The sequence below is a fragment of the Trachurus japonicus genome, chromosome 7 (assembly GCF_045865225.1).
Source record: "Trachurus japonicus isolate A0001 chromosome 7, Traja_1.0".
NCBI classification, from domain to species: Eukaryota; Metazoa; Chordata; class Actinopteri; order Carangiformes; family Carangidae; genus Trachurus; species Trachurus japonicus.
Genome location: NC_140913.1, coordinates 22119804 through 22142198, shown reverse-complemented (window position 1 = coordinate 22142198; position 22395 = coordinate 22119804). Strand labels below are relative to the sequence as shown.

Here is a 22395-nt window from a genome sequence, read left to right as displayed (position 1 = left end):
GTGGGACGCGAAACATCTGTTGGGTGTGATGTGATGTCGGTTTTAACAGTTTAGTCATGTCACACGCGGCATGATGGATGACACTGAAGTGGCAAAGCCTGTCAAATTTGAAAATACCCCATTTGATGGGTCCACGCAGAGGGGGAGGTTTAAACATTTAGGATCAAAACGAAAAAGAAATCCATCTGTGCAAAACTACAGAGACGGGAATGTGCAAAAAAAGAGAAGTGCTGCAGTCTGGCTGTTTTTTAGGCAACGCTTTGCACTGCTTGTACGCGCAGGAACTGCAGTATAAATGTGAATGTGTAGTTTCTTAGACAGTAATGTGCTGTTTGCAAAATGACTGTACAATTATGGAGAATGAAGACTGCACCACATGCACAAGACTAAGAGCAGAAATCTAACATGTGATTACACGCCCAGGCAGAGAGAGTGAAAAGTATAAATATATGTGTGTGTGTGTGTTTGTCTGCTCACGGTACATATTCAGAGCATGCATGTACTGTACTCTTATTTACTTGTTAACTTTCTCAGCTACTGGCTCCATTATCTCTCACATTAACTGCCTGTCTTATTCTGCCTCCATCTTTCTTTCTGTGTGTGTGTGTGTGTGTGTGTAACTCTAGAATCTGCAGGGGACCTTGCGTTCTTCATTTTGAGCTGCAGAAACACTGCTCTGTGTTGAAACCTCATACCTGGAGCCGGCTATAGTCAACCCAACAAGTGCACAGCCGGTAAATTACAACTTCATACTTCGTACACCGAGCACAGCTCAACATTTGATCATTTTAATTACATTCATTCACTTTTAATGATGTACTGTGAAGTGTGTTGGATCATTGCGCAGGTGGGTCGACAAATGAAAGAGACTCAACTCGAGCGTTGGGTTGCTCGCGCTTTGCATCAGCTCTCATGAAAGATTTAGTTTGTTGTTGTTTTTCTGAGTGAGATGGCTAAGACACATCGTTTCATTTTTGCTCAGCAGGAACTGGTGTAAAGCGGTCGCTTGAAATGCGATTCAGTTTGTCTACATGCCGTGTTCACTTCATGCTCCTCAACCTCAGTGATTGATGTTAACACCGGATGAGGGGAATAAATAGAATTAAAAAGTTTAATGGAGGGTTTTGCTCTCGTTTCCCCTGTGGCTCTGTTATGTTCACATCATGGAGTAACTAACGCACAATTAATAATATGGGCAAGACTCCCCGTTCATGTCATATATATCACAGAGCTGTAAACATTGACAGGATTCATGACCATAGATATGAGGGAGACAGAAGAATGGTGCATTGTTTTTTATGCTTTCCTGCAGGAAGAGGACGATGAGACAGAAAGCCATGAGGAGAGGGACAAACAGCAGGAAAGATGGACAGAGAGATACAGCATTGGCAATAGATGCGTAGAGAGGGAAAGAGACAGAGAGAACATTGAGATCTGGGCAGTTGCTTCGTCAATAAGGCTGGCAGGGCACCAGAGCTCCAGCGGCTTTTATTCCCAGATGGGAAAAGAGCTCTGAACACGCTCCAGCTCCCTGCCTTCCTCTCTGTTTTAAATCTCCTTCTCTCTCTGTCTCCCAGCCACGTCTTATTGGACTCAACTAGACGTGAACTGCTACTCGTCTCATCTTTCACTGATTAGCTTTGAGACTTTCGGAGAACAATTGCTGCATTGTGGCTCAATATTGAGCTCCTTGTTTGTCCCCCTGGAGCTCTGCTCGGCCCTAACGTGGTTGTCACCTTTCTCCTGACTCCCCTAGTGTTCTCCTGCGTGATAGGCTGCCCCTCTGCTCTCACGCACACGTACATACTTGCGCCCCAATGACCATACACAATCCTATAGTGAATGACGTTACCTCGACATGTTTGGAGGCTCCGACTGGGGCCCGGCTCGCAGTCAGAGTGACCCTGTGTGTTTTTACTGAGCGGCTGGTGGTAGATGTTTATGTTGGAGCTCATCTGGTCATACAGAACCTGCATGATGTTTATATTTTCCTTTCTAATGGGCTCCTTAGCTTCACTCTGTGTCACCAGAGAGTTTCACTTTTTTTCTCAGGGACCCCCATGCTGCAGATGTCACATCCAAACTGTTTTATTTCCTCTTACCATGAACAAAGGCTCTTTCTGTAGGTCCTGCAAACAGCACCGACTCAAACTTGAGACATTACTTAATCCTCTTCAGTCAAAATACTCTCAGAGTATCACATACTCGAGTGAAAAGAATGAAAAACATATAGAACTGTATTTTGTGCAAATCCGAACTCCACTGTAATGTATTATCCTTTACAACACTGAGACACATTTCTTATAATAACCAGTTCCATCACTGTGTAAATTACACATGCGCTGTATACATACCAAAACATAACAGTCATTTTCCTGATCAAAGGTGAGATGTGGAAGAAAACAATGGATTTGTTGATGCTGAAATGAAAGCTCTGGGTGGCTAAGCAAACTACACGATGAAGCTGGGGTTTTTTTTTTGCAAACCCTGCCTGATTCTGGGATGATGATTATGATGATACGTAAATGGCGTGAGCAACGAAGGTAAAACGTGACAGAAAACCCCAAGAAGGACTTGTGTAGTTGTGTGTCATCAGGATGATGCACATGTGTCATTTTTGCATATCTGTGAAGCCTATTGGTACGTGTCCCTCTGCTGTGGACGGAGGACCAGTCCCTGGGCATCAGTGAGACAGGAGAAGGCTTTTGGAGAAATCTTCTCCACCTCCAGTAGATTATTTTCCAAGTGGACTGAAGCCAAGGTGGAGCCCGTATTACCAGGGTGGCACACTCCCCACTGCCTCACCAGCCTGAAACCACAACATACACAACACTTAAATTTAGATACACGACAAACTGAATGCTATACCTCAGTGACTCAGTGACTGACCGGGAACACGTGTCCCACAGCAGCTAAATCATAATTGTTGCTTTGGTCTCCAGTGTTACTGTGTTCAATCAAAAAAGAAGCTGTGTCTGTTCACAGAGGAATAAGAAATTGTTGTGACAACAAAAGTCATGTTCTTCATCCTAATGCTGATGAAGAAGCTTGTTTGAATGAATGGCTGAATATGCAACAGTATCCTTCTTCACTGTTTTCCTCAGAGGGATTACCAAAGGGAGCAGCGCTGCCAGAGCTAATGATTTTAGGAATGAATGGCTACCAAGCATGGAAACACTATCCCTGCATCATGATTGAATGGCGAGTGTTGTTCTACCTGATCTGGTTGTTGTCCAGTCTCAGCACCTGCAGGTTCTTAAACTGTCGAACACGGCGAGGGACCTCCCACAGTCGATTGTTGTCCAATAGGAGCTCACTCAGTGAGCGGTACGTTCCAACAAAAGAGACTTGCTCTATACCTTCGTTGCTCAAGGAATTGTGGGACAGATTGAGGGATCGTAGGCCGGGCTGTAGGCGGCCGAACGCGAAGCCAGGGATGCGACCGATTCTGTTGTGCTGGAGACTCAGTGTACGGAGAGGACGGGGCAGATTCACTGGGACAGAGGTGAACTGGTTGTGGGACAGGTCCAAGGTTTCCAAGGATCTGCGGGGAAGAAACACACAGAGGAATCAAGATTCTCAGTCTGATACGTATAAGAAGTTGTTGACGTTGTTAAGCTGCAAACAGATGTCACTCTGGTCTCAAGCATAGTACTACCTGGGAGATTGAGAAGTAGGGGTGCGGGGTGGGGGTCTAAGCTGTGAGAGAGACATGAGAAGCAGCAGGAGAGAAAATAATGGGGCCTACGGGGCTGCACTGTAGGAGAGCATGGCAATTTGAGGGGGAATTTGTGGCTAAGTGGCCCGATAAGGAGCATGCAAATGTTTAGTTTGCGGCACAAAGAATCAACTGCCGCAGACATAGGGACCAGATCTCATGGGTCTGAAGCGAAGATGCAGCACAAGGGCTCAGTGTTTTCGTTGGAAGATCCCACACAGCTGTTGTGAGTTTACAACACAGCTCACAGCAGGAGAGGAACCTAATTTCCTGTTCTTCCGCCATCCGTAGACCACACCGAAAGGGCCAATGGGCTCGGAACATCCTCAGGTGGCCAGCCAATGACCACACAGCGAAGTTTAACAAAGACCAATGAGAGAGGAAAGACAGCGGAGAATTACGAATGTGATAGACGCTGGGATTGGCATCTGACTGATGTTCGGGATTTCAGTGTTTCTGCTACTTGAAAGAGTGACTTACAGTAAATCCACTGCTTTAACTCCTACGTTACACTCTCCACCGCTGTTTTTGCAGGGGATCGCTATTTCCATTAGATAAATGATGTGTGACGATGACATGGACTTAGTATGCCTAATATTAGGACATTAAGCAAAGTCTGATCATTTATCAGTAGGTTATGCCGAGTATAAGTCAATGCTCCCATAGTTTGGTCAAATGAAATCAACTGTAGACTTCACGAAACCTTAGGTCAGTTACATGCCTCTCCGCTAAACACAGATATAATATAACACCACATCAATACAACCATAATGTCTCAGTGAAAACCATGTCAAGACACAGGGGAATGAGCACTGACAGCACAAAAGCAGCTCTAATTCAAAACACGCAATCACACGAGCCAACTCTCCCTGTGTGCGCAGCAGGCCTTTTGTTTTACCTATTAGGGTTATGGCACCTAAGGGTTGCTGTGAAAGTGTTCTTTCTGCTTGAAAATGTAAACCCTGAAATATTATCACTCTCACTGTTCTCAGTACCAGTTCAGACCAGTTGTGTGCTGTTGATTTGTATTCTAAATCTCTGCCAGGAAGCTCAGCTGCAGTCCGCCGCTGCTTAGAGCTCCACATGGTATTAATGAGAAGAGGGACACACAGTCCTCTCCTCTCAGAGTCCTCCACCCTCTACGCCCCCACCCACTGGCACCTACACAGATGCGCAGCGCACACACCAACGAACATGCAGGCCCATGTTCCTGCAACAAGATGTGGAGAGAAAAACACCAACCACAAAAAGGGAGAAATAATAAAAAAAAATACATGTAGATACAGTACAGAGATGCATAGAGAACACATACGGTATGTACAAACAGAAACATGCATTTTAAAATGCCAATTTAACAATAGAAACTCAACATACCATACATATAAACAAATGTGCTTTCCTCCAAAAGATTTATTTCTTGGAATTAATTTCCTCATTTCTAAAACATTTATAGAGAAGAAAAACAACTGTTACACATAACCAAAGGTTTTTTATGTGCGCAAAGCATGGTGACCATTAATCACACTGATGGCCTGCCCATCTTCGGGATGCTGAGTTTCAATGGGAACCAGCACACAGAGCGGTTTGTCTCATTCTCCTGAGCACAAATACAATACAGCTCCATCTGTGCCGAGCCCACCATGCCAGCGCTACAGAAGATGGCTTACGCACTGACAAAACCAACTAGGTTAGGTAATGTAGGCAGGCAGAGTGGAGGATAGACGGTATGATGGACGGACGACTGCAGACCGTGGCTTATCTTGTCATTTTGGCGCAGACTTCTGTGTGCGCTGAATTTATTGAAGTAGACTGATATCTGGAAGCATTTTAGCCACTTCTCACATCTGTTGAATAGAGACTGCCGCACATTTGGATTCGTTTAAACACTGAATATGACTTGGATAATCGACTGAGACAGTACTGTATACTATTCCCCCACTGTGTAATGTATCTAGAAACTGCTGTGTCAGATTGGAACGGCCGCCACTCCCAATATAATGTGTTTATAACCAAACAGGAAACCTTGAAATGTGAACCAAAGATCACTTAAATCAAAGTCGGAGGTTTTCCCTTGACATGAGTATGATGCTTTAGCAAAGTTGGTGTGTATCGGCGTGGTGGCGTGTGCATGTGTTCTTGTTTTCCCATTTATGTAAGCTTATTATGAAACCAATTTGCGCCGGTCCAAAGATAAAAAAAATAAAAAGCTTCCATTTGAAAGACCTATCACGTTCAGACACGTCAGAACACAATTTTGATGTAATGATCACTGAACCTGCACCTCCATGCAATCAGCCCGAGCCTGCAGCAATGGTAAATCTAAGTGGAGACCCTCTCCAACGACAGCCTCTCTGTCAAAATGACTCATCTAATGAAAACCAAGTGGGAAAAAAGTTATACAATGCCATTAGCAAAAAAAAATGCTTCCAGTTTAAACATAAAGAAAGTAAGACACCATTACTTTGTCACCTCTTAATTAAGTTTTACTTGATATTTTATAAGTTAATGACACGTTTACAAGGCCGTTACATTACGCTGCAGCACTCAAAAAGAGTCCAGATTGAATTCACTTTCCCAATAAAAATGCTCGATTGCAGGAATTAAGAATTGTAATTTAAAACATATTATCCATAAAATATAATCATTTAGAACATAATTTAGGCGTGTTCTGCTCTGTCAGTGGACATGTGTTTGGAGTAAGGTCTGTCAGCAACAGTGATGTGAGTCTACTTTTAAGTTTTGAGCAGCTAAGAGATGAGTACTGTAGATATGGAGGCTTTTAAGACTGTCAGTCTAGATGACAGGTTCCTAAAGAGCCAGAAGGAGACGGCAAACAGGCTGTGTGTGTGTGTGTGTGTGTGAGTGTGTGTGAGAGAGAGAGAGAGAGTGCTGCAGTTATGTGCTCAACAGTGAACGCTGATATAGCAAGGAGAAGCAACCTCAAAACTGATTGTATGCTGCTGCAGATTTGGGTTTTGTTACACAACACGAGAAGGCTTAATGCCTATACAATTCATGTATGCAAAATTCCAAGTAAAAGTAAAAATACAGTAAGTATTGTACTTGAATAGAGCACTTTTCCAGCTCTGACTGTAAAAGCATGTGTTTTATGTTTGAATGATGTCCACACATTGACAGCATCTGTAAACACAACCAGAGGAACACAAACTGGAGACAGAACTCGGATATGTTTACAGCTCAGCATAGCACATAAAAAAGGACCTGGAAAACAAAGACTAAAAATTGTTATTAAGCTCATAACATAATATCAGATTGTTTTAACGAAGAACGGATCAGAGCTAACATGCTCAGTCTTAACAAGGTACATAATGAAGTGGGTCTGCTGGCAGACAGCTTGGCCTGCAAGAGACAGAGTCCAGGTCCAAGCTTCACTCCCCGGTTTCTTGTAACCCCCTGTATCCTCCACTCATACCTCCAATCCCCAAAGCCCAGCACGAGGCAACAATAACACTGACTTCATGACATGGAACAGAGGCGCTCCGCTAACCAGAACCAGCACACTGCAGTTTATTTTGTCATTAAGCAATTTACTTTTCATTTTGTTGCTCCCCTTCTTCAAATCCTTTCAGTCTCACACCTCTGCAGAGCAACACGATGAAGATGTCGTTTCAGCAGGGACCTAATCATTATCTGCACAATGAGACAGAGTCCACCCACAGAGAAGTAATGACCCTCGCCCTTTAAGGTATCTTCTCTCGTGGTGTTAATTGAATTGGTTCACACTCCACTGTCTATGCAGTGCTGAGGAGAGATTTTAAAGGAGGCTAATAAACCTGCAGTGCCAATGGGAACGCTGCTGCTCTCCTCGCTAATGAGGTCAAGTGTCAGGCGTCACATATACTAGAGTCAGAAGTCAAATGAAAGTTTAGTGCAGCCAGGTAGACTTGTCTCCAGTGAATAATAACCTCTCTTTTACTGTTTTCCAAACTGTGATTACAAGATCTCATAATTTCTTCAGTCATATACATTCCCCCGCTTAGGCTTTACTCAACTTTTGATTTCTACAGCACCTCCTATTGTAAATAATCGTTTCAGTCGTATCAATCCAATCTAAAGTCACTCCAGTTGTACTTTTCTGTACTTTTATTCTCTCCTTTGCGTTTTCTTTTTCTCAGTTTTCCCTGAAGCTTCCACTGTGGTTCACAAGGATCCCAGGGAGCAAAGAAAAATCCACTGGAATTCACTATATTTAAACAACACACACACACACACACACACACACACACACACACACACACACCATCTAAGCACATACGGAGCCATACACAGACACACGTACAGGCACACCATTGCCCTGGAGCTCTCCTTCACACGTCGGCTCATCTAAATACACAAAGTCGGCTGTCATAACTTCTGTGATATGCGTGCGTGCATGTGTGTGTGTGTGTGTGTATGTGTGTGCGTGTGTATAAGTGTGTAAGTGTGATAAAGAGAGAGAGAAAGAGAGAGAAGAGGAAAAGAGAGGAAGAATGTCTGCCTTTGTGTGTATCAGTCAGAGTGTCAGCCAAAGACATGCAATATTGAAGCCAGATATGCTAAAGCAGCTAAAGGTACTTTGACTGGGTGTGAGTGTGTGTTGAGGTCTGTGATTCTGGATGAATCATAGTGTCAAACTCAGATTGATTGATATCAATAAAAAAGAACAGTGAACTGATCTGTCCGAAACCATATTGTCTTTTAAGTGGAATGCACTATTTTGCATATTTTCAGTGCCATAGTCATCAACTGATAACCACTAACAAATAATGACAAAGGTGTTTCGGTTACCAAACGACACCAGTCTGCCCTCTGGTGGCTGATACAGGGATTACAGAACATTATCATTATGATGATGGATGGATGGATGGATGGATGGACGGACGGACATACTTGAGACCGGTCCAGGCACGGTCATCGATGCCTTGCTCATGCAGCAGGTTGTGACTCAGTTCCAGCACCCTCAAATGACTGCAGCCCCTCAGCACCTTGTCTGGCACCACCCCGATCTGATTGTCATTCATTTCCAGCTTCTATACAGGGAAAAAAACAAACAGACAGACAAACAGTCTGCATGTCAGTATCTGTCTCTCTGGACAAGCAGGCTCCCTGTATCTGATGCAAATAAGAAAAATCTTAAAGAGGAGGATTTTCCCCACAGGATTTCAGTAGAGTCATAGCAGTGCACCTGAAGTGATGGGGGAAGACCTGGAGGGATGGAACGGAAACGGTTGTTATCCAGCTTGAGGTTCTGCAGCTTCCTCAGAGGTTTGAAGGCAAGTGATGACACACTGCCTTCATGAAGTATGTTCTCTTCCAGCTCCAGTTTCAACAGGTTCATCAGACCTAGAGAGGGGGAGATAAATATCATCGTCAGTATTTAAACTTTTTTTTTTCCCCCATTGATGCTCACTGATGCAACTCCTACCTTTGAAACACTGAGGGGTGAGGGTATTGAGTTTGTTGTTGTTAATCTTGAGCTCCTCAAGGGACGATGGCAGTACTGGGATCCTGGTGAGCTGGTTTCCATCTAGGTTGAGTTTCCTCAGAAAAGTCAAGTTCTGAGTGACACACACAGCAGAAGAAAAAGGAGAGGTGCACGGGCCAAAGAGATAAAACAGACAAAATGGTTACTTCACAGAAAATCCGCAATTTTCCCCTCTGAGCTGACCCAGAAGAACACAAAGTACACCAAATGAGAGAATGTCAAATCTGTGCATCTCCTCCATCTCATCTATCATGGTGTATTTTTAGTAAAGCCACTCTGTGTGGCTCCTCGGTGAAAGCTGCTGTGGTTGGTGTGTGTCAAATAAAAACAGTGGACTGCATCTTTTGCAGTATCCCTCCAGCCAGGCCATCAGTCCTCTGTCATTACTGGGATGTGAACAGAAATCAAGGAAAAAAAAAATCTCTAAAAATAATTTCCTTTTATTCTCCACATCATTGGCTGCATCTGTTTTCCAACAGGTTTTATCCAGCCAATACTGTGAGAGTATGTCAGTGCTGGTATGTAATGATTGGTCAGAGTGTGGTGGGCTGCCTCAGTGTGGTCAGGATCTGTGTTTGGCCTGTGGTCAGTTAGAGGTTAGACCAGGGGTTATTCTTAGAAAGGATTAGTTAATGTAATTTTCAGTGCTCTTTTATTGCTGTAATGATACAGGATGCAGCCTGCTTTTTATTTTAATTAGATGCAAAGTAACTCATAAAACTGTCTAACTCACAGATTCACCCATTCACAAGTAGCAGGCTGCAGATTCTCAATGAGAGGGAGCTTTTCATGTCAGTATAGCACCTATAGAAAAGGTAAATAATTGCAGCTGCACCATCTGTGCTGAGGTTTTACTCTTCCAGTACCGCAGTAACAGATGCTATTTAGAATTTGACACTTAATCAAATGCTTAAAAAAAGAAACTAAATTCAACCTGTGGCTCATGTTTTAGCTCTAAGGAATTTATCAGTTCTTTACTTCCTTCTTTCCTTCCTTCAGGCTTAAATAAATAAAGCTTGCATCTGTGACATCAGACGGTGTTAACTAATTTCAGTGACAGTTACAGTTCAAACATGTGCATGTAAACAGCAAAATTTAGCTGTTTATTTTCCCTTGGGCACTTTTTGTTTTGTTTATTTTGTCTTGTGGACAAATTGGGTTTTGCATTACATACTGATAAATAAGAGTAATTGTGAGAAATAAAATCCAAATCCCGCAGGTTGGACTAGAATCACAAGTTTGAGGCGGATTGCACTGCGGCAGCTCTGCACTTCAATTCTTTTCCATGGATTTACCTTTGGTTGCATTTTATCACTAACAACGAGTGGCCTCTAGGATTTTATCACATGCCAAATACACAATGCGATACTCACAGACAGCGGGTTTTGGCTGAACGACTCGTCGTCCAGTTCATTCTTGCTCAGGTCCAGCTCGTCAAGGTTGATCAGGCCAGAGAGAGCAGGAGGCGAGAGGCTTCTGATGCTGTTCTCTTTAAAGATAAATCACATTTCAGGTTATTATCACACATGTAAAGTGTTTTGATAGGAAGGTGATGAGGTCATGTCATGCTGACATATTTGAGCTGGACTTTTCCTCCTGACATTCATGTGAATAATATAATCAACCAGTGAACTTTGCAGCGAGCAAAACAACAGTACAGTATTTCAGGTAACGATTCACTAACGTTAATAGTATTCCCTCCTAAATGACTTCTAATTGAATCCATTTCCTCTTAAATAAGCCTAGATGTAAGGATGTAAATGATAGAACACACACACACACCTGCCACGTCCAGCTTTGTGGCGTCCAGGTTGTGAATGATTGGCAGGTGAGTCATGCCGAGGCCCCTGCAGCTGATTTCTCTGTCAACAGTCTGACACTGGCCTGGAGGAGACTCGGTAAAGCTGCTCTCTGTTTCAGTTTGATTGCTGGGAACCTCTGTTGTCTCTGCTTCTTCTTCCTCCTCTTCTTCTTCTTCTTCTTCTCCTCCTCCTTCTGCTTCCTCCTCCTCCTCTTCCTCCTCCTGACACATAAAAGAAAATGATGTCATTACCTTCACTGGATGGTTGGAAGGAAATCAAAGGTCATATTTGTCCAAAAGAAATAACCTCTTCTTCTTCCTCCTCCTCTTCTTCTTCATCATCATCATCATCGTCGTCATCATCATCGTCGTCATCGTCATCATCATCATCGTCGTCGTCATCATCGTCATCCTCCTCCTCCTCCTCCTGGGCTTTCTTCTCATTCATCAGCCTTCTCTTCTCCGCGTGGAGTTCCCTAAGTACGGCCATGAGAGCGCTAGATCCCTCCTCTCCCTTCCCACGCTTCCTCCATCCCATCAGGGGTCGCCCCAGCCCTGCCTACGATAAGCAGCACACCACATAACCTCATAAACCAAAGGTATAAATCAGTGCACTCTAACACAGTTGTTAAACGAGTGAAAAGATGAAGAAATCGTGTCTTATGTCTGTGTTCGTACTATTCTGTATGCATTGGCCTCCACTGGAGATGCGCGTTTCCTCCTCCCCACGGCACCCTCAGCTCTCTGCTGCTCTATCTCCTCTTCCGCCTCCTTTTGGAGATGCTCATCCTCCCTCTTTTCTTCAGTGATGATAACAAGTCAAAGCAGAAGAGAAAAAGAAAAGTTTGTGGGTGTTTTTTCAATCTGAAGTATGAGCTGAATTACTTCAACAATCAGTCATTAACAACAAAAAAACCAACATCTTACCAGCAGGAAGAGTTGAGCTTGAGGAGAGTGCATCTGATGCTGTATTAGTCGCTGGGGGAAGAACCACTGCTGTTTCTAAACCTGGTGCCTCGGAAGATGTTTCAAAGTGTGTTTCCACATGCTGGCTTAGTCCTGATGAAATTGTCCCAGTCAGACAAATGAACACGATCCACATCCTTGGTGCCTGCATCGCTGGATGTTAAACTCAGTTGTTCTCAGCTGGGAAAAAAACAAAACATCCAAAAGACCTTCTGGGGAAGAAGCAAATCCACAGCAATCGCAGACGATTACGACAAACAGAAGAAAGTCTCTGTGAGCAGCAGACAGTCGACGTGACAGTTTACACCAGGATGGAGACACAAGGACAAATTTCCACAAAACCCTAGAATTTCAGGTTGTAAATAGCAATGTGGTTTAAGTTCCTCTTGTGTGACTCAGCCTAATGCACTGCTAAAATGTATTGCACATGCCCCCTTCTGAGAGTGAAAGCTGAAATGAAGAAAGGGTGAAAGGGGATGGGAAGGAATATCTACAGGGCAGAGAGGTAAAAAAAAAAAAAAAACTGACATTGTTAATATGGGCCCTTGGTCATCGTACCATGAAATACGCAGACCCGCCCTGCTCCTCCGTGTCTCCTCTCCCTCTCATAACTGTCTGCTGACACTAGGTGGAAAGACAGAGGTTTGTGGAGGAGTCGAGAGACGGGCGGGCAGCGAAAGATAGCAACTGGAACACAATAAGTTTCATACACCTGTGATACATTCTAGCTGACATGGTCGAGCGGTTTGAAACATGAATTTGTGACGCGCTGTCAGTTTTGTGTTTTTTTCTCACGACTGGATCAGACTGTGTGCTCTGAGCAGAGCGTGCTGATCTTGGAGCCTCTCCAACACAGAGACAGGGTTGGTAGACAGTTCGGGTCAGAGTCGACCCCGTTTGGCCAAGTTCCACTGGCATGTATGTATGAAACAAACACGACCCCTGAGGAGTGAACAATGAAGACATCTTGATGCTCTGTACATACAGACTGTACATGTGTGTGTGTGTGTGTGTGCATCCTTACGCTCAGTGCCACGCCAAACAGGTGCCACTGGCTGACTGTTGAACCAAACTGGGATTTTCACTGTGGGCTGCAACCTGCTGACAGCCCCTCTGTATTTGCTCACCAACCGCACACACTCGGTGAATCTGTCGAGATGTGTACAGACTTTGTTACGTCCCAGACGACCACTTCTGGTGGTGACAACATGGGTTTACACAGTATGAGCCGGGCTGAAAATATGCCCCCATATGTAAGGTTTTTGTTTTTCTGCAACTGGAGATCGACGACAGCAGGATCCAGACATATTCCAAATGGCACACTGGACAATTTAACACTAAACACAGAGGTCCTAATGTGATCTTCCAAGGTAAATAGTCATGTCTTCCAAAGACTATTCATTGAAATCTTGACAGGAACATGCAGTAATCCACTGACCACATTCAACTCCTTCCTAAACATCTGTCTGACCACACCCTGGATTAACAATTTCCAAAGCAGAGACTGTTACCCAGTCCGACATACTCAACAACACTTTCCTTTACTTCCTTAGTGATATTTACTGGTTTGAGACACAATGCTCTTTTTTTTTTAACCAACTCCTCAGTGAACTATTGTACTTTTTGCTCTCTGCCATCTCACCACAACTTTACTAGCTTGTTTTCTCACTCAGAATAAACATGGCTTAGACGGTCAGTGCACTGCCAGCTCTAACATCTCTGACACTTATTTGTAAAAAGCCACATGCAGCAAACATCCAGTAAAACTAAATCAAGACTAAATGTCTACAACAATGCTAGCGGCTTTGTGAGATGTGCTAAGGCAGAGTGGCGCCTCAGTAACACGAGTATGCTCACATGTTGATGCAAAGCAGGTACTGTTACAACTTTTACTACTACTGCTGCACTACATGCCCACTAACCTGTGCACAAGACAAATCAAAATCAGTGGGTCAGACAGTGCTACTTTCACAAGAAGTGAAATTCTGACCTAGATTTCAGGAAGGGTGATTGTAATTCATCATTAAAGGGGAATATGAAGGACTGTGAGATGTCACAACCAGGACAAAAGTTACCAAATTTCTCTAAAAAGCAGCTATAAACTCTTATGGTTGCATTAGACTAGAGGAAATGTTGGGGGAGTCACTGGACTTCTCCACAGGGTTGTACGCCTCCACCACCTGGACTACTTTTAATTCATGGGACTCTGGATAAACCGGGATGTATTGATGTGTTGCAATTACTGTGTGACGTGTGGAAATGGATAAAGTGTTCTGTGCCATGACAGTGACCTTTCAGCTTTGACAACCAAAATAATCAGTTTGTTCTTGTGTTCAGCTGAACATGTGCGCACAGATGTAAGGTGGGTTCCCTTGAGCTCAAGACCAAACCTGACCTATGACAATATCCATCCGTCAAGAACAATGTTTGGACCAGATTTTAAGACATTCCCTCGATGCGATACTTGAATGCAACATCTGCAAAACTGAGGAGATGGAAAACTGAAAATGAAAACGCCGCCAGCACAGAGGCCTGTAAGGTAGAGGAGGAAGCGTACGGGGACATTTGCGCTAGACCAGCCATGGCTAACAAACAACACAACCAATGTCATCAGGTTAATTATTTTAATTCAATACATCACAGCAACAATAGCACGACAGGTGACCTGCAACGGCAGCAACACTGTGTGATGGCCACGTGGTCAGGGATCATGAGAGGAATGCTATTACAGTTTATTACTAAACCGGTGAGACTTTACTGTGACTGAACACACCTACAAACGTGATCTAGTACATTAGATGCAAGACAAACCGTAACAGTGCTTTTTTAGAAAAAAGAGCCATGAAAGCCAGCTGAGTGAGAGGACACAAGGGGTAGGTATCAGGAATGTGAGAAAGAAATGAGGGTTTGGAACACAATGGAAGTCGTGGTCTGACAAATCAGAAAGTGGACAGGCTGATGGTGTCAGCGGGGATGAATGGACCTGTCAACCTGCCACATTTACAGTATTTAGTGATTCTTTTGTCTGAGCCACTTCCAAGACCAAATGAAAATAAGGTATGGGATCAAAGAAAGGAATGTTGATAGAGGAAGAACAGAAAACATCTGGGAAGAGAGAAGTGGAAGGTGTCTTACAAGGGGGAACGTTACCATCTCCAGTTGACCACACTTCACTCCTGTCCCCATCTAGCTCAAGCTGTGAGAGTGATTAGGTTAGCAAACTACACTCGAGTCAAAGCTGCGAGATGGCACTTGAGCACAGAAGTAAAAAGAGGTCTTCGTGTGATCATGCCAGGGAGCTGTTAAATTAGGCAGAAAGTTGGTCGACACTCAGAGCAAAAAGTGGGAGATTGAGGTGCAGTTCTTAGTTTGCAAAGGTCTGGCGCACGGCGTTGGCGATGTGTTTGGCGCTGATGCCGAAGATGTCAAGCAGCTCTTGGGGCTTCCCGCTGCGGGGAACACCGGATACCGCCAGCCGGGTCACAATGATGCCGGGCTCTGCGCCCACGGCAGACAGCACGGCTTCTCCAAGACCACCTGGACGGAGGAGACAGACCATCAGGGAGGGCAACAATGCATAACAGAGCTGTCTTGAATCATGTCCCCTGGTGTGTATGCAAATCAAAGCCTAGAAATTCTGAAATGTCTTTGGCACATAAGTCCAAATAAACCTTTAAAGCAAACATTACAACAGAGAACAACCCACCCTCCTTGTAGTGGTCCTCCACAGTGATGATCTGTCCTCCTGTGGCTCTTGCACTGGACAGAATGGTAGAGGCATCCAGGGGCTTGATGGTGAACGGGTCAATCACTCTGATGTTCTTTCCTAGAAGAATTTATTGGTAAAATATTAAATCAGAGAGGTTTATTAGGCCACGCTGGTTGACCATATGGCTGATGACTTCATCCAATGAGTTAAATACTTTTAATTGTACATGGAGGTTTTGAGGCGTAGGCCTCAGATCAATTCCTACATGAAGCCACTAGAGGGCAATGTGAGTTTACCTTCACTGGCCAGCATATCAGCAGCAGCCAGGGCTTCATGCAGAGTAACACCAGCTCCGATCACAGTGACCTTGTCACTGTCAGACTGGCGCACCACCTATTAAAATACAGACATTAATTTCTGCATCAGTTCTTCTGCTGTCCAGTCGCATTTTTTTTTGTTACCAGCGCTTCATTTGTTCAAAGGGATTAAAGTGTGTAAAATTATATTCTGTCTTTACCTTGGCTACACCAGGTTCAAACTTCTCATCTGGGGAGTAGAGGACAGCAGTGTCTGGTCTGCTGGTACGGATGAAACAGATACCCTGAGGATAAAGAGCAAGGTGTCACAACATAAGAATGCTGCTCCCTGGTCACTGTGAAGATATCTTTCTTGACATCAGCTGGCCTACCAACCTTGGTGTTGGCTGCTAGCTCAACTGCCCTCTCTGTGGACACTGCATCACTGGGGTAAAACACAGTGCATGTTGGGATGGCACGGAACATGGCCAAGTCCTCCAGAGCCATCTGGGAAGGACCATCCTCACCTGAAGGGACAGCATCAGTCAGGGACAGGGTGCATTCAACTATGCACTATAGAAAAAGAGTGACGCCTCGGTAGAAAGCTTACCGATGGACACTCCACAGTGGGACCCAACTAGGTTGACGTTTGTCTGGGAGATGGCTCCCATACGGATCTGGTCATAGGCTCTTGACAGGAAGGCAGCAAAAGTGCTGGCGAATGCAACTGTGCGGTCACGGGCGGCACAGCCAATGGCCACTCCAACCTGCCGTAACAAAGACATTAGTAAAATGGGTTAGTCTTAATGACAGTGGAGGCGATTAAGTGTGAAGGCTCACGTAAACCAGGTGATGAGCAGCAGTGAGGTTGAGATTATCAGGCTAGAGAATGAATAGTAACAGATTAGACCAATTTGGAGCAGCCTATGGTCCTGAAGAGTGCAGAGGAGCCAAATTTATCCGTCTTTCATAACCGTTATGAGTGAGGCGTCACAAGTCAGACTTGATTATGCAAACTGACCTGAACTAACCCTAAACCATTTTTGTGTTGGTAAAAATTTAAGATTTGCGTTTACATCTTCCTGAATTGTCAAACCACACCAATGAACTGAGTTGATGTACCATATTCTGTTCAGCGATGAAGCACTCGATGTAGCGGTCAGGGAAGGCCTTCTTGAAGGTCTCTGAGAAGGTGGAGTTCTTGGTGTCTCCATCAAGAGCCACCACTCTCTTGCTCGCCTGGCCCAGCTTAGCCAGCGCCACACCGTATGCTCGCCTTGTTGCCATCTGAAGGGGACAAAAGGGAAATGACCATGAGAAATGACAAATTAACAAGACAATTAATAAGAAATAAATCCCCACAATATTCTACATGCAAGTCAATCCTGGAGCTGGTATCATTGTGAGGCAAGGCCTCCACCCACTAAGCTGATAAGAGACGTTTTTGCTAAAACACTGCTATCAGTGACCTTTACCCAACTGACCATTATAGATCGATTAGGCTTTGCACCATCACTTTAAATGCTTCATGTACGTTAGCCGACAATAGTTAACAAGTAAAAGTACCTTCTCTCCCTTTTTGTAGGCTGGGGGTGCGGGCAGGGAGATGGGGCTGAGGTCAGCAGGTGCAGCGTCCTCTTTTGGCAGTTCAGGGCACAGGGTCTTGTTGGGGACTTGGATCTGAGCCTTCAGGTCATTCAGGAGGTCAGTCACTTTGTCCTTGGGGATGGGTTTTCCATGCCAGTTATCAAGATCCTCAATGTCTACAGAAAAGATACAAACACTTAAATCCAGGGCCTTCAAAAAGAAAAATATTTTGAGCATACCAAAACCCCACTTACTTTTGAGTCCTTTGCCCTTGAATGTCTTGGCAACGATGGCAGTGGGTTTGCCCTTGACCTGCTGGGCCTGCCAGAAAGCTTTGCACAGCTCCTCCACATCATGTCCATCCACCACGTATGTGTTCCACCTACACAGACATGGTTCAGTTTTAACAGCATGCCGAGCATTACAACAAATATTAACCCAAAACACAGGGATGCATTAACTTCTGAACAAACACGCTGCACATCAAAACATTAACTGAGCAGAGGTGGAGCAGGTCAAATTTCAGAGGGGAGGGCACAGACACTCCTGCAGGCATGTGAAAGGGGATGTGCATGACAAGTAAAATTACAAACCATTAAAACCTGTGAAAATCAACACCGTTAGAAATTGGCGATTTCATAATTATCCAAATGGAACAAAGTCATCTATAATTCTGGTAGTGTATTTAGAGATGTTTCCAAGTCTGTTATGTGTCAACCTGTCAAATTGGTTTCCTTTGATATTAGATAAGAGAAGGAGTGGAAAGTTGGACTTGCTTCTCACCCAAAGGCTTCACAGCGTTTGCGGTAGGTCTCCATGTCATGCTTCAGGGGTGCTGCCTCACTCTGACCGAGCCTGTTGACATCTAGGATAGCCACCAAGTTGTCCAGCTTGTAGTAGGAGGCAAAGGCCATGGCCTCCCACACCGAGCCCTCTGAACACTCTCCATCACCCATCATGCAGTAGACACGGTAACTACAACACAAAGTACACAAGGGAAAAAGTCGATATTACCGTTTCTCCTCCAAATGATGAATCGCAACTTTCTCCTTTTCCCCAACTTACGCTACGGTGAAAAAAATAAGCTGCTGCATCCTGTGGCTCTCAAAATCAAGAGATATTCATCTGTCATGATAATATCAGGTGCAAGAAAATCAAATGACCCACAACAGACTTTTGTCAAATGTGTGTGGTGCTTGACAAGTATAAATTATCTTGGATTCCCATGTAAATCAAACTATTTGGGCGATTGTTCCCTTTAAATGTCAATAGTTCACCAATAGCAAGGTGTCAATCAGTTCCAATCAGATGAACAAAAGTATCTAGCAAAGACTAAAATTTTTGAGCCCAGCCTAAACACCTCTTGGCACTGCTTCATGCTCCCTGCTGGGGTGTGCTTCATTACAATTACAACTACACTACTCCAGATTTATCCCCTTAACAGATTATGGTGCATTGCATGCCACTGTAGCAAAGCAGTACTTAAGGCATTAAATGGTTGTCCCGCAATGCTCTTGTTTAAACAGTGTTGAGTCAAGAACACAGTGTATAATATTGCACCCAAACACAAACAGACTAGTTGGAGTATGGAGAACTCATGGCCTTAAGCTACTTTAAACGTCAGGTACTATAAAAAGGATGCTCATTGGACTAATGCTGAAAACTCAGCAAAGACGGACCAGATCATCACACAGGTTTAAAAATATCGTCAGGACTAATCCCATACTGTCATCCTCGTTATGACTCCATAGTTTCTGCTAAAAATTCACCTGGATTTGTCAAAGTATTTGCCAGCGTAGGCCATCCCACAGGAAGCCCCAAGACCCTGTCCAAGAGATCCTGTTGCCACGTCAACAAAAGCCAGTTTCTGATGAAGAGGAGGGAGAAGAAAAACTCAGTATTAAACGCTAGATTTAGTACAATGGGTACATATTTTGTTTGCCTGCCAAGGAAACATGAATACCAAAGAGGAATTTAAGACTCTTGGCTTACTGGTGTGGGGTGGCCCTCCAGATCACTGTCAATCTTACGCAGGTTGAGCAGATCAGACTCCTTCACATAACCTGCCTCTGCCCAGGCAGCATACAGGACGGGTGCAGCGTGACCCTAGAGACATCGGAGGAGGAAAAAAAAAGGTTTTAAAAGAGACACTCATGTTACCTAGTCTCATGTGTATGGACCAATTGAATATAACCGAGTCGTTTATTTATGCCAACCTTTGACAGCACAAAGCGGTCGTTGCACTGGTTGCGAGGATCATCAGCTTTATAGCGCATGGTGTGGAAGAAGAGCACAGACATGAGCTCTGCTGCACTGCAGCATGATGTGGGGTGGCTGGAGGGACAGAAACATCAGAAGAAGCCCATTAGAAGATTACAGTAAAATTACACCTTGTAAAAAGACGACAATATTCACACGCCATGCACACATGCATGTTCCTCCTCATTTCAAGAATGAGTGTCAGCCATGAGAAGATCACACGTTACACCTCATTAAAAAAAAAGCAACTGGTTTTAGTTTGTCAATGACGCTTCAGTAACAAAAGACAAACCGTTCCAGTCATTCCAGTAGAACTTGATGCAAACTTCCAAAACACAAGCCTCGACTTCTGAGAAGATCCTTTCATCATTAAGGATTATTCATACCACTCATATCAATGGATTGTTAATTTGCAACATGATCAACTCAGTTTGTTACTGCACTTCAGAGTTCTTTAAAAAAGTGTCTCAAAAAGATATGCAAACTTGTGAAACTGTTAGTTGTTGCAACCTGGTGGTACAACTACTGTAATCGACGTGTTTAGAAATGCCACATTACTCAACGGCATCTCTGTTTCCGTGTGTGGGTCAAGTTACAAATGGCATAATATAAAAACATGCTGGGAACACACAGGGTTATCTTACTTACAAAAACATACATTATGATCACTGTTAAGTTTTACAATTAAAAAGAAAACAGAAATCCCAGTGCTCCATTTACCCCTGGTCCTTTTGCTGAGAGACAACCTGCTGGGAAATAAACTCAAGTAAATTCATAAAGACCATTACAAAAGCCATGTTTTGTGTGCATGAAAACAGCAGTACCAATGCATCTGCAGCTAGGCGCCATGATGCGGGTGTTTAGGATAATACTCGTTTACTTCCTTATAGGACAAAAAGGAAGTGACAAAAACAGGTTCATCAACAAACATTTTGTTTCTGGACCTTACAGTTATATCCTAAGGTGATTACACAATGCTGGATTTCCTCAATGGGTGTAGATGTAATTAAATGTGTAACTATGCAGATAATATAAAACACAGTACTTCTAAATACTATGGTGTTGAAATTCCTGGCCAGGTGATTGACATGTGTTGCATACAAGATATTTATTCACTTCATATTTTAAATAAGTGTGTTCACTTTCCCAGTGTCTTCTGGTTCATCTGTTTAAGGCTATGCATGTGAATATAAATACAATCTATATAAAACAAATCAAAAATAAATAAATTACAATTCATAAACTGTGATGGCCTACATAGATAGAAAAATACATAAATAAAACATTCAATTAGGAGGCATTTCTGGCTTTTATTGAGTAAATTGTGGTTTTGATTGGATGTCTGGAGGACCAGGCATAGCAATAGTAATCCTGATAAACAAGGAAGTAAAGAGCAGCCTGATCAACAGGTAGTTCACAGAAGTGATATGGTAATACTCTGAACAAGGACGGAAATCCCGGAAGCTATAACTATTCCCGTTTCAGCCTGTGGTGACATTTATTACAGTCAAAAGGAAAACGTCAGGTTACAACTGTAGTTCAGGGAACTTTGACTTCCAGGATGAAGCAACACCACAGGTGTACCTTTGACTAGCCGCCTTCATTAGGGTTATCGCAGCCGACCTAGATTCCCTGGCGGCGGCTCGGTGGGTGTGCATTTGTATACACCATTCATTAGAAACATTCATTCATTCATTCCTGGCGTTTTAGGTCGGAGCTGTAACTTTAAACTGTAGCGTCAAACTGACCACGAGATTCATCAATTCGCATGGTCATGTGATTCTCTTGTTAGCTAGTAAAATGCGAGTCGGTGCTAATATCTCTAACGACCATGTGACTTCGCTGCTAATTGTTAATACGGGGCATGAATTGTTGAGCTGAACTGTGCAGTTTTCACTGTAAACGCTGCCATTAGTTTTAAATTGTCGGCAACTACATTTAGCGTTAACGTTAACACACACCGAGACTGCTAGCATATGCTAGCCATAGCTTGGACCGTGTACACTGAACCAAAGTTAGCTCACAAAATCTACTTGAAATGGGAAAAAGTACATTTTGTCTATTTGCACGCTAGCGGTCTAATAACTGTGGCTATGCTTTTCACCGCGTGACGACAGCTCTGCAGCACGTGCAGCCACAGCCAGGCCGCACAGGTGAAGCGTGCGCGACCTAACTTACTGTATCCTTATTGCAAACACTTCTGCGTTTGTAGCCTCTTCATTTTCAGTATTTGAAGCTAAGGTGAGTGACTTTGATTCACTTACCCGGAGTTAGAGGCGCATGTAGCGTTGATGGAGTGGATCCTCAGCTTGTTGGCGATGTCTCTCAGCCCCTGCAGGGTTTTTTCGTCGGGTTTGTGGTAGCTAGACATGGTTTCTGGCGTCTTGTCTTCGCAGTCGTTTCCACTTGAGAAGTTGTGTTCAGGTTGTGTGGGTCACACAGGTGCTTCGAGGTGTCGGCGGAGGATAGTCGCTGAGCTGCGCCACGCCGTTGCTAGCTGCCCGGTACAAGTACAACCGAGAAGGAGGAGGGGCGACGGCGGAGGCAGGGGGACTTAAGTCTTCCGTGACAGCC

At 43.9% G+C, this 22395-nt stretch overlaps 2 protein-coding genes across 2 annotated transcripts; both read right to left on the bottom strand.

Annotated features, from left to right (window-relative positions):
- Positions 1–1246: 1246 nt before the first annotated feature.
- Positions 1247–14381, bottom strand: LOC146984749 (extracellular matrix protein 2). The gene is made up of 10 exons (XM_085783212.1): positions 14366–14381; positions 11683–11804; positions 11312–11563; positions 10986–11226; positions 10577–10692; positions 9144–9276; positions 8904–9061; positions 8609–8748; positions 3218–3544; positions 1247–2809 (listed from the first exon to the last, which is right to left on the bottom strand). Exons 1-10 carry the CDS (start codon positions 14379–14381, stop codon positions 2635–2637), a joined length of 1680 nt encoding a protein of 559 aa, XP_085639338.1. The 3' UTR covers positions 1247–2634.
- Positions 14382–14580: 199 nt separating this feature from the next.
- On the bottom strand, positions 14581–22348 carry tktb (transketolase b). Its single transcript, XM_085782156.1, has 14 exons — positions 22086–22348; positions 19779–19896; positions 19555–19668; positions 19332–19429; positions 18346–18537; positions 17817–17944; positions 17542–17738; positions 17098–17262; positions 16586–16742; positions 16372–16502; positions 16197–16280; positions 15976–16072; positions 15677–15796; positions 14581–15507 (listed from the first exon to the last, which is right to left on the bottom strand). The coding sequence occupies exons 1-14, from the start codon at positions 22190–22192 to the stop codon at positions 15335–15337; spliced, it is 1881 nt and encodes a 626-aa protein (XP_085638282.1). The 5' UTR covers positions 22193–22348; the 3' UTR covers positions 14581–15334.
- Positions 22349–22395: the final 47 nt, after the last annotated feature.